Source organism: Brachycentrus maculatus, unplaced genomic scaffold, assembly GCF_059751285.1.
Source record: "Brachycentrus maculatus isolate JH-2025_06_01 unplaced genomic scaffold, ASM5975128v1 h1tg000454l, whole genome shotgun sequence".
Lineage (NCBI taxonomy): Eukaryota > Metazoa > Arthropoda > Insecta > Trichoptera > Brachycentridae > Brachycentrus > Brachycentrus maculatus.
The window spans coordinates 1,054,939-1,068,658 of NW_028281201.1; the positions used below are offsets into that span (position 1 = coordinate 1,054,939).

A 13,720-nucleotide genomic window follows, 5' to 3' on the forward strand; every position below is an offset into this window, starting at 1 on the left:
AATTAAAAAAATAAAACATTCTTCACCTTGTGCAATACACTTAAAAATTCTACTTCATGACTACCGGATTCGAAATAACCATTCCGTCATCAGATCAACTATGGACTATAAATGTTATGTTACCTTAACACAAAGCTAACAATGCTTTAATGATATAAAATATAAGTTTTAAAAAAATACTTTGATAATTGTTCTCTATACTATTTTGATAGAGTTCATTATGTTGTTGTATGCTCCTCCTCATCCAACAATGCCATACTGGAATATAATATAAATACATCAACCTTTAGTTAAGGTACATCTCTGTATTAAAAATAATAACGTTGATCGCTGACCATTCTTTTCCCGCGTACATTCAGTCAGTCGTTAGCAACCGAGCGGCAACCATGTCGGCCTTACGAACCGCCTTAAAAACCGTATCAAAAGATGCAATAAAGCCGAATACGGCGGGAATATCAACAACAATAAATAACTTATTCCCATATAATAAAGAAAACAATACACGCGAAAATTATAAATCAATCTTCAATAATAGTGCGAATTTTCAAGCGAGACAAAAAGCGTTCGAATCAGGAAAAAGCTCCCATTTTTACTCCCAAAATCGTTCGTATTCGATTGATCAAAGTGTTAAGATTAAGGGTGACGGTGTTGAAAGTTCCGTGCAAGTGCGTAAGCGATCGACAGCCACTGTCGAAGAGCTGGATAGTTCACAAGCCACATGTCCTTACTCAGCCAAGGAGCTGGAAACATCGAAGCCATACTCTGAAGTTCCCGGTCCGAAGCCTTTGCCTATAATCGGGAATACTTGGAGACTGATCCCGTTCGTCGGACAATATCAGATATCAGACCTCGGCAAGGTATCCCAAATTCTTCACGATGAATTCGGGATGATCGTGAAGATGTCCGGCTTGATCGGAAGACCTGATCTGGTGTTCGTGTACGATGCTGATGAGATTGAGAAAATTTGCAGGCGAGAGGGGCCCACACCTTTTCGACCGTCTATGCCCTGTTTGGTGGAATATAAGAGCATTGTCAGGAAGGATTTCTTCGGGGAACTGGCTGGTGTCGTCGGAGTGTAAGTATAAAAATGCGAGCATTTTTGCCTAAAATTTTCACTTATGAATTACATTTAATTATAGTAAATTTAAACATAAGAGTAAATCCGCTAACGGAAGAAAATAATTTGGAATTTTCAGCATTTGCTAGGCTTGCGTATAGCGAGTGTTTCTGCCTAGAATTATCACTCATGAATTACATAAAATTAAACTAACTTTAAACATAAAGAGTACATCCACTCACAAATAGGCGTAGGCTATAAAACTTAAAAAAATAAACCCTTAGTAGGGCCATGATAAGCGGTTTTGCATAAGCTGTAGCTAGATTTTTTAAAGAAAAACATTAAAAATAAATTAATACACTCATACAAAAAACGTTAAAAATAAATTAATACATATTTCTGATAGTTACAAAGAGAAGTTTCATGTATAATTTAGATAAATTTATTAATTTAAAATTAAAATCATATGTATTTATTAATTTTCCTCTTCTGTGCATCATTATATTGGGTTAGATTTTATGCTATGGATTTTGAATGTATAGTACAATTCAAAAAATATGTATGTATATATGTATTGATATATAATATATAATTTATTTTTTGTAACTCTTTATTCCAGCTTGACTAATATATATACATTCGTATATATTTATGGGCATCTATGAAATAATTTATTTTGAAAACCGATCCAAGCTTTAAAATGCAAAAAACGGTTACATTGCCTATCTGGGATCAGTTCCTTGTTTTGAATATGGAAAGCGTTAACTTTGTGGATCATATTGATATAATATTTTGAGAAATAAAAAGACTTCTTCAGGATTTAATTTAATAAATAAATTAAACCCTGAAGAGGGCAACAGGTTGTTGCCGAAACTAGTTGGTTGTTAGTAAAAATGTGAGTGGATAAAAAAACAAAGCATTTTTATTTCTCAAAATAATATAAAAGAAAAATAACGTTAAAAAAGCTAGATTATTAATAAAAATTTGTGTGAAAGAGGATAAGAGGAAGAGAGAAAACAGCAGGATAAAAACGAGTCAGAAATTTAGCCAATGACATCAGAAAAAATGACGACTATTGAGGGTCATCGATTCCTCAGGATACCCATATCCAATGCCAACGACTTCTTTGGCATTTTTATTAAAATTGAAAACGATTTTTTTAGGCGGTAGAGCTTTAAATGCATAAAAGCTTTTGCTAACTTACAAATTTCAATATATTCCTATAGAGATACGCATATCTATCACCTTTAAATTTTGTTGTTATTTTCAATTTAAGAAATAAGGTTTATTATTCATTGATTTAACAATTTATTATTTAAAGCGCCTCTTTACAATTTACAGTTATTTTTAAAACTTAAAAACGACATAACTAAATAATGTTATTTATTGATTCGGCATTAACTTTGTGGAATGACATGCTGATTATTATTTTTTTAAATTAAACACTTGAATATACCACTTTAATGAGTTTTATTTATATATACGACTAGTTTCGAAAACTTACAGTTCTGGTAAAAATTAAAACCGAAAAACAAGTAAATAAAGTTGTAATTTTTAACAGAAGATGAAAACGTCTGTAAGTTTTCGAAACTAATCGTATATATAAATAGAACTCATTAAAGTGGTATATTCAAGTGTTAAAATTAAAAAAAATAACTAAATAATCATTTTTCCATTTTTTTGACATCTCAACAAAGATGAGAAAGAATATGGAAATCTGGGTATTTACAGGACTTATGACCTGTCATGGACCTGTATATATAAATAAAATTTAAACAAAGTACTTAACAATAAATTAAAATCTTAGCCATTGAAAGGTGAAAAAGAAAAGCAAAGAAAAAAATAATTAATGTAAAATTTTATCACATTACAATATCAAAAAATAAATTTGAAAATTGAAATAAATAAAGTATAGTTCTTAAGGAAAATAAATATAATAATAATAATTATAATAATAAATAAAATAGAAATAATAATAAAGAAAAAATGAGAGAAGAACTCAACTGGTTATCTACATATAAAAAAGAGACTAAAATGTTATACTATTTTTAACATCTCATCAAAGATGAAGAAGAATATGGAAGCCTGGGCATTTACGGGGCTGACGACCGTCATCGGCTGGTTTAAGTGATCACTTTACACACGTGTAACATTCACCGATTCTACCCATTATTGACAACCACACTACTCAAATTCTTGGAAGTTCTTTATACATGAACCAATTTAGAAACCTTGTTCTTGAATCACTAGAACTTCACTAGAGACATCTATTGGTGCCCAGGCTTCCATATTCTTCTTCATCTTTGATGAGATGTCAAAAATAATATGAAAATGACTCCTGTAATTGGAGATAATCCAGATTTTGTGAACAAGTATTTGGACACACTCAAAATGTTGTAAAATGTAGTAAGCTAATAATTTTTTTATCGATAAATTACCTTAATATTTTAAGGATAAAACAGTTTTAAACAAAAATTGTCATGAACATATTACTAGAAATAAGGATAAAATAAGACTGCCATTGTTGAAAAAAAACGAGTCGCAAAATTGTTTAATGTATAAAGGTTTGAAAATGTATGATGAGATGCCTGAATGTATGAAGAATGAAAAGAGTCTGAAAGAATTTTGAAATAAATGTTTTGTTTGCTGTTAGGAGATGTAAATATATATAAAGATGATGTAAATTAAGTGTAAATAAAAGTTTATATTAATTGTAATATAAGCTAACTTAAGAAATAAAAAAATTAATTAAAAAAATATCGCCCAACATACCCTATCCTTATATTTGTGCTTAAAAGTTCGTTTACAGGGTTGAGTCATAAGGAAAATTTTCCATAAAACCTTTCAGATCAATGTAAAAAAATGACATCGTCTTTATTCAATAGCTTTATCCTCTTCACTTCTCAAATATGTCACTATTTAAACCTGCGTCACAAACCTTATTCGGTGTGATACGAAACATTCTTCTTAAAGGATTTTCATAACAGTACGTCAGCAAAATTTTGTTAACGATATTTTTTTTATCTGATTTTATAAACGTTTTTCGTAAGTGAGTAGAATAAATATATATGGGAATACGGAATATTGTGCAAAATAAGATAATTAATGATCAGAAAATTTATATTTCTATTTACGACTATACTTTAGAATTGAGTAAATTTACGCCCGATTTTTTTAAAGAATACATATGTATATATATATATATATATATATATATATATATATATATATATATATATATATATATATATATATATATATATATATATATATATATATATATATATATATATATATATATATATATATTTATATATATGTACATTTTTAATTTTTTTTAATCCCCTTACCTTTCAATAACTCTTTACTTTTCAAAACCAAATAATTACATTTTTCGAATAAAAACTTATTTTTTAATGCAAAAACGGTGTTTTGCGAAAAAAATCATTTACGATACCTGTATTTAGAGGAAATAAATGCAACATAACGAATGCTGGGCCTTAATTACAGATCTGTTACTTGAAAATGACTCGTATAACCAAAGATTTTTATTATACAAAAGCAATAACCATGCGTTAAAAAAAATACACGGTAAAGTATTTTCATTGAATTACTAATAGTGAAATCGCAAAACTACAATAAATAATATCGTACGTGCGTGTGAATTAATCGACTACCGGTTTCTTCATAAAACAACAATGTTCGGATTTCATATTTTACACGAATTATTATGAATGTAAACAGGAGAACAGAACGAGGACGGCCGAAAAAGAAAGAAAAAAAGCACAATCAGATCATTTAAAACTCAAATCTGGTTGTGTCAAAAGTCTTCGTAATCGGAGGGCATGTATGACAAGATTTATGGATGTGAAGGAAGCAAGGAATATATGTCAGGACAGAAGAGTGTGGCGTTTCATACTCTCATATCATTGCATGTAAAAATAATGTGTGAATAATCAAGAAAACACAGAGTTTATATGATGCTGTGCTTTATGCATCATCTGGTTTGGATAAGGGGTTCGAAGTTGAAGTCAAAGAAGATTCTATCTGCAGGCAGGCCTCTAAAATATGTTTATAATAATATATTTGATTGTATAAACGTCTTTTGTAAGTGATTTTTTTGGTAAAATAAATATAAATGAGAAAATGCAATATTGTGTGCAGATATTGATCAGAAAGTTTATTCACGAAAAAAAAAGAAAGTTTATTGAGTTAATTCACGCCCAATTTTAAAAAGAAAATTTATTGGATATTTTTTGAATACACATATATATATATATATATATATATATATATATATATATATATATATATATATATATATATATATATATATATATATATATGTATATAAATATATATATATATATATACATAAATATATATATATATATATATATATATATATATATATATATATATATATATATATATATATATATGTATATAAATATATATATATATATACATATATATATATATATATATATATATATATATATATATATATATATATATATATATATATATATATATATATGTATATATATATGTACATAAATATATATATATATATATGTATATATATATATATATATATATATATATATATACATATATATATATATTTTTTTTTTCTTTTATAATTTTCTTTTTAATCTCCTTTTAAATTATCCAAATTTATTATTATTATTATTACTAGTAACATATATTTTTTATAATAGAAAACCAGATTTGTAAACAAGTATTCGAGCGCACTAAAAATGTTTAGAACTTGTAATTTCGTTTGAATAAAGCTCTAGGCCTCCAGGCGGATTTAGCACGTGGGACTTAGTTCGCAGGTGCTACCTTGATTTCCATTGTGGCAAATCTTCCACAGTTAGTAGTCGGATGGTAATGACATCAATCCGGTTTACAGATATGGCGGGTCTACGCCCAGAACTCATCTAAAATACCGCATTCTTTTATTTTAGCTGTTCAATTGAAAAACAAACAGTGGCTTCGTGTATTTCCAGTTTTCTTTTTCTTCCATGTAAACTTATTGACCACTCAAACTAGGTAGGTACTCGAGTACAAGCTTTCCTAATTATTGTTTATTTTACAACAACCTTTTGTTTACCAGTTTTTTATACATATCTACTGATCCTAAATCATTGATTACAATCATATAACTTTTTTTAAAAAAACAATTAATAACCCAAAAAGCCTCTATTTTTAGAGGCCTGTCTGCAGGTAAAATTCTTCTTCATTCTTCAAACCCTTATCCACACCCAATGGTGCATAAAGCATTGCATCATATAAAGGCAGTGTTATCTTCACAACATTTTGTACTCCATATCCAAATACTTGTTTACAAAATCTGGATTATCTCCAATTACAGGAGTTATTTTCATATTATTTGTTGACATCTCATCAAAGATAATATACTTATAAAAGAGTTTCTGCTCAATAAAAAGCTTCTTTTCATCTCACCAATAGATGTCTCTAGTGAAGTTCTAGTCATTCAAGAACAATGTTTTAAAATTGGTTCACATATATAGAACTTCCAAGAATTTGATTAGTGTGGTTATCAATAATGGGTAGAATTGGTGAATGTTACACGCGTGTAAAGTGATCACTTAAACCAGCTTATGACGGTCGTCAGCCCCATAAATGCCTAGACTTTCATATTCTTCTTCATCTTTGATGAGATGTCAAAAAATACATAATATATGTTATCTTGATCGTTAGTTAACACATGAAGGATAGGTGATCAGTCCTTCGCTTCAGGTACCAGTCCAGGGTGATACTAAATAAATATAAGACTGAAAACTCGGACATGTACAATAGAATGTAAAAATGATAAAATAATAGTTATAATTTTTATTATTTTACAGCGCAATTTTTGTAAAATACTGCCTCAAAGGTGCATGCATATACAGGTGTAGATAATGATAAAATAATGATAATGATAAATGACAATAGTTTCCCCTCACTGAGATTTCCCGTAAAGAGGGTAGGTGGTACATTTTAAAATACTTAAATAATATAAATAAATGAAAATACTCTAACAGTGATAATATTAATATTCCTTTTCTTCTTATAACTATTAAACATAATTTCATTTTTTGTTGTAAACCAATTTCAGAAAACAGCAATTCTTCAATTATTTAAGGGTGAAAAATACTTGAATCTAAAGAAAAGCTCATCTTCGAGACTTAACGTTTTTTTTAAACTTTACAACAGCAAAATGCAATACCTAATTCCAACAGAACTTTAAATATTTGGGAATCAAATACTTCAATAACCTTTCTACAGACATAAAAAAATAGAAGACATTAAAAAGCTAGAAAATTAATTAAATAAATTATCAACATGTTAATCGAAAAAATATAAATATCACTCACAAACATAAACAATAAATAATATATGTACGTCCCCTCTAAGCACAAGAACTCTCTTTATTGGAGAGAACAGCTTTATTTATATTAATATAGTAAATAGAAATGTATATTATAATTAAAATGAAACTTTGTTTTCAAATCACAATTAATGTTTTATTATAATGTCTACCGGTTTCGAAGCTAACCGCTTATTTATCAAGACTGATTAATACTCTTGATAAAGAAGCGGTTAGCTTCGAAACCGGTAGACACTATAATTAAGTTATAATAAAATATTAAGTTATAATAAAAAATGATTTTAAAACAAAGTTATTTTTTAATTATAAAATGGAAAATCACAAAGTTAGTGCTTCAAATATAAATTATAGAAATGTACATAAAAAACTCTTGTAACTTTATTGAGCAATTTTTTAAAAACTTAACTTCTTGTAAGGGTTTTTATTTTATTTAACATTCAAATTTCTTTTGTACTTTTTGCGAAAACGTGCTGATATTTTTGAAAATTAAACCTGTACATTTCAAACTATTCCTATTTCTGACGTTAATTTTATATATATCGATCACATATCTTTAATAAACTGGTCTTTTTTATTGATAATACATAAAAATAATGATTCACATTTCCATATATTATAGATTTTTATTTATTTATAGGCCGACTACAGTGCAATGCCCCTCAGCCACGTGCAAATCTTTAGTTTCGGGATAAAGTTCTTATATTCGAGTAGGTCGATGTAAAAATAAAATCATTAAAGTGTAAAAAATATTGCAAATAATATGTGATATAAGTGAGTTAAAACACTATTTAATAGCGTGTCGATAGAAACCATACGTACTACGTATGCATGCCTGCGATTGCTTGTGGTATACTATAGTAAATAATTACATATAATATTACTAGTATTATATTAAGAAAAAGATGACAAAACAAAAAGACTTTCAAGTCGTTCCGTACAATTGTCTTTGTCAAATTGTGTCAAATGTATTACAAAACGCAGTAATTTTCCACTGTTAGTTAGAATGAAACAGCAAAGTACTGAACGTGTGAAGGGTGTCAGCTCAATTATGTTTGTAGTGAAGGATTGCTATGACCAACTTAGTAAACCTCCGCGACGAAGAAAATGTTCAATTTTGTCATAATATGACCAAATTGAATATTTTCTTCGTCGCTATTATTGATGATGACAATATTATCGGTGATGACAATATTATTGTCATCACCAGAACGTTCATACATGTCAAATTGTTTGATATTCTGCCGAATAATTTAACAATCTGGCACTCATTAATACGTCATACGTTATACATATGAATTCTCCTTCCTGCAAAATCTATTTTTTATACCATACCCTTACCTTCTTACTCCCTTCCTCACACACACAGACTCCCACTCTTTTTTATTTTATTTTTTATTTCTTGTTGTTTTTTTATCGTTGTTATAACATAAACATTTGTCCGCCTCCATAGTGTAATGGTCAGCATGCTCGGCTACCGTTCTGGAGGTCCCGGGTTCGATTCCCAGGGGGGGTAAAATAAATATAATTGATTTTTTTCACTCTAATGTTTATTCAATATTACCCTGGACTGGTACCTGAAGCGGAAGGCTGATCACCTTTCCTTCATGAGTTAATGATCAAGATAACACTGGGTTTATATGATGCAGTGCCCTGTGCACCATTGGGGTGCGGATAAGGGTTTGAATATAACATCAATGTGGAATTGTGTAATTGGCTTTATTTTTATTAGTGTAACTTTTTATTATTATATACTTTTAATGAATGTAAAGCTATACAATTCTCGAATTATTCGCGATATTCGGTGGAATAATTGAACGATTTGACACTCTTATGAAAGTTCTACGTCATACCTTTCAAATTATTCGATATTTTGACGAATAAATGAATAATTTAGCACACTTATGACTTCCTGTAATATGATACCTATATGCATTCTATAAAGCAGTGCCCCCTGGATTACTCGCGTTCCATATAGAAACACAACCATTGCCTACTATGCCTTATCCTTACCCAACCCTACTGCCTATCCTGATTAAAAACCTCTGTGCACGCCACTGCATACCTCCATCTTGTTGGGGCTCTTCTACGCCATTTTCATTCTTCACCCTGTACGTATGGCATTTTCTAATGGCATTTTCAAACATTCCTTTGAAAATACCATAACTAGCTTCAAAAATTGTAAGAAAATTATTTTTTACGTGTTTTTTTTAACAATAAAATACATGATTTTAACATTCAATACAAAAACTGGAGCGGTGTTCGGACAGTCTTCTTTCGATTTGTGTGTGACAATTTCCAGCACCGATGAATTTTGTCGCCAAAATACAACTGTTAAGTGGTTCATTATTTTGTTAGGTTTAAATGAAAAAAAAATCATATTTTTTGATATGGAGATTTATAAGTAAATCCGAAGATAAGAAGTAATTATTAATTAATAGCTCTGTTTTGGTATAAAAAAATCAGCAATAAAGCAATAAATATTTCAAGGGCGCCATGAAATATTTCATGCTTGCTTCATTCTTTTGTAGGTAGGTTTATTGACTATAATTATATGCATATTTTTGTATTTCATAAATTTTTACAATAACTGAAAGGTCAACAAGAAAAAGAGACGCAATATTTTGAGTGTGTCCAAATACTTGTTCACAGATCTAAGTATCTCCACTTGGGAGTTATTTAGATATATTGGACATATCAACATAGATGAAGAATATAGAAGTTTTAGTATTTACAGAGCTTACGACCTAGTATGGCGGATGAAAAATATGTAGTATGTAAAATTATTCAGGAAAAATCTTACATTTATTTTCATAAGAATTTCTGCTAAATGTAAAGTTTAATCAACTCAATCGTAGATGCTGCTGAGGACTCACATACAAACGTGTCGTTCTATTCTCTCTGCCTACCCATGCGGGAAAGCGGCGTAATAGTTAGTACAGCACCCTTGAGGTGATTTTTTTTACGAAAACGGTGCTATACAGATTGGGCAATATTATAATGATTATTTTTAATATTATGAGGTGACAAGATAAAATTTAAATGAAAACACTTTAATGCCAAAACAATAAATAAACTAGATCATCTCAGCTGTCCAAACTCAAAACACAGTAAGGGACATTTTTTTGACAAACGTTTTTTTTTGCATTTTTGGACTAAGTAGAATCTACTTAGTCCAAAAATGAATAAAAACATTTGTCAAAAAAAATGTCCCATACTGTGTTTTAAGTTTGGACAGCCGATCTATACGCTCTCGAATTTTAGTATCAATGAATTAAGGGGGTACTTGCAAACATAGAATTCAGCAAACGACCAGCTGGCCGAGGAGCCAGACGTGTCTCCGCACACAATTTGTTTAAATATATACTGAAAAAATATGTCTCATTTTTTTAATAGCAACTTTTCAATAACTCTTTTCTTTTCAAAACCATACATTGAATTTTCGAAGAAAAACTTTTTTTTAATGTTACCTGGGTTTAAAGAAAATTAAGTTGCGTGCCATCGATTATCCCGCTTTAATATTCAGAACATGACGCGTTTTGTCAGATCACCATTTGTGCGTCTATAGGCTTTGAACCTTCATTGTCAAGAGATGTCATTTGGGTCAGTGACATAATGGTTGAAGATAATAGCTATGTTTCTGAATGGTTCAACCGATGTGCGGTTCGTATTTACTATGTGCAGTTGCATAACTGATAATAATAATTTATTACACCGGACACTATACCCTGTATCGTGAAGATGTCAACTCAAGGTTTATTTGTATACATATAATAAAATACCTAGGTACCTACCTATACATTTTATTAAGTACTTACAAATAGTACCTACATAAAACAGTTCTACCACCAGATGTCGCATGCGTCGCACAGAATAAAACAAAAGACATCCGATAGAAAAAATTATACATTATTATACACCCACTTTACATATTATTTACACCCAATTTACAAAGAAAAATATTACCACGTTATATACATAAGTACATACAATTTTAAAATATAATTATCTCGGCTTATATGCCTGCTAGCACACCTACTGCATTCAATACATCGCAAACAATCACAAGATGCTGACAGAATAACAATCTTCAAATATGATAAAACTATATTAAAATTATGAAATGATACGATTTTTTTTTGTATATACTAGTAGGTACACACAGTTTTCTATGTGTGAAGCATTCATGCGCGGTTCATGTTTATACTCTATTTGAGACAAGCGAGTATAGACATGAATGGTCGAGGGGACTAAAGCTGCAAATTAATAATCTGCACTCGCAAATTATTAATTTATTCATGAAAATTAATTATTTGTTTTTTTTTTCAAATATTTTTTTTTCGTTCATAACACACTGACATAAAATACTGTGTCTACTGTAAGGGTGTATTTTACATTACGTAATTATTCTAGCGCGTATTCCGCACCTGGGCAAATTATAAGTACGCGCCTGGCACGTACGTCGCATCCAGCGTGTTAAAGGTTAAAGAAAAGGTTAATTTATTCCATTTTCTTATTTATGGGTGTAACGTTAATTTTATGCAAAAACGAGATAAGTAATGGAATTTATAAAAATAATTACATCGGGAAAGACTCCCAAGAATTTTCACCTAATTTACATACAGCTGTCCACAATAAATCATCGATATATCAATAAATAACATCGGATCACTTAGTGCTCTTTTCTAACCAAAATTATCAGCAAGAGGTCTCTGATACGATTTCAAAATTCGGTGTCAAAACACGTATCGCTCACTCCTTTCAAGAACGTCATAAATCAAAAATCGTCCATTTTCAGTTGTGCATGTTTTCGGAAAGCACAGAAAATGTACTATATCCTTGCAAAAGAGGTATATTTTTAACTTAATATTTACCCGCTACAGGGCAGAAAGTGCTGTTTTTACATTTTGAAGAAAAGGTATTGTTTATTATTTTTTTCAGATAAACTACTTATTTTTCAAATGGAGAAAAAACCTTCAGGTTTTACCTAAAAAGATCTGATTCACAGTAAAATGTTCAATAAGTGGCTTGATATTTATTTTTAATAAATTGTATTATATTTTAAACTTTAAAAACGTTCTCCTGGAAAATCAAGTTTTTTGATTTATGACGTTCTTGAAAGGAGTGAGCGATATTATTAGTATTGGCACACTGGGGTACTTTTAGGAATTTGGTGGTGGTTTTAAAAGCTAGATTTATTTAGATTGGCAGTGACAGGGATATTAAAAGCTTTTAAATTCGCAGTAAAATTAGGATACAATTTTGTTTAAATTTTACATAAATTTCGCAACTGAGTTCATAAAACAAACGACAATAAAAATGCTTCAAAAGAGGTCTGTCAGGAAGCCTAGATGCTTCTGAATCAGATCTGGAAATGCGGTCGGATAACTTTCAATGTGTTTTGAATAAATACTTCGTTTTGTGCCATTTATAACTTTGAAGTGAAATATCTTAATTTTTTATTAAATTTTTAAATCAGTATCCTTTCCGACTCACTACCAATTTGAATATTAAGTTTATAATCTTTTGAACATTGTCCTTTCTACAAAACAGTCAACTTACTACCAATTTGAATATCATGTTCATAATCTTGTCAACGTTGTACATATTTTGAATAAATAAATTACAAAGGTTCATAATATACGTATCTCTCCAAAAATAATTTCCTGTATTTACGAGGCCAACAAATTATATTATATTGAGATAAAATAAAGACTTGACCTCCAATAAACTTCTTTGGAAAGTGATTTACAATGTACGTTACAACACTCGTACTTGCGAATTTGGTTATAAACATTTTAAAGTACGTACTCAATAAAACTTACATATGAGTAAATACTCATATGTAAGTTTTAAACTCCAAATTTACATTTATATATATATATATATATATATATATATATATATATATATATATATATATATATATATATATATATATATATTTATAAATGTAAATTTAAATTTATATATATATATATATATATATATATATATATATATATATATATATATATATATATATATATATATATATATATATATATATATATATATATATTTATATGCATTTGGCTGGCTTAAGCGATGACTTTATACACTTGTGTTACGTTCACAATTCTGTCCATTACACATCGGTAATTTGTGCCACATGTACCGAAAATTAAAAAAAATTAAACTAGTATGATATCTTGATTATACTCACATGTCATGGTCAGATTAATGAAGAAGTATCGATAAAATTTCCTTATTCGCATTTGGTTGCA

At 28.9% G+C, this 13,720-nt stretch overlaps 1 protein-coding gene across 1 annotated transcript in view; it reads left to right on the forward strand.

Annotated features, from left to right (window-relative positions):
- Window positions 1-305: 305 nt before the first annotated feature.
- Window positions 306-13,720, forward strand: part of LOC148302412 (putative cytochrome P450 301a1, mitochondrial) — a 28,469-nt gene continuing 15,054 nt past the window's right edge. Inside the window, exon 1 of the mRNA XM_088271676.1 lies at window positions 306-1,075. Coding sequence (XP_088127802.1) covers window positions 387-1,075 — 689 coding nt within the window. The 5' untranslated portion in view covers window positions 306-386. The remainder of the gene's footprint in view (window positions 1,076-13,720) is intronic.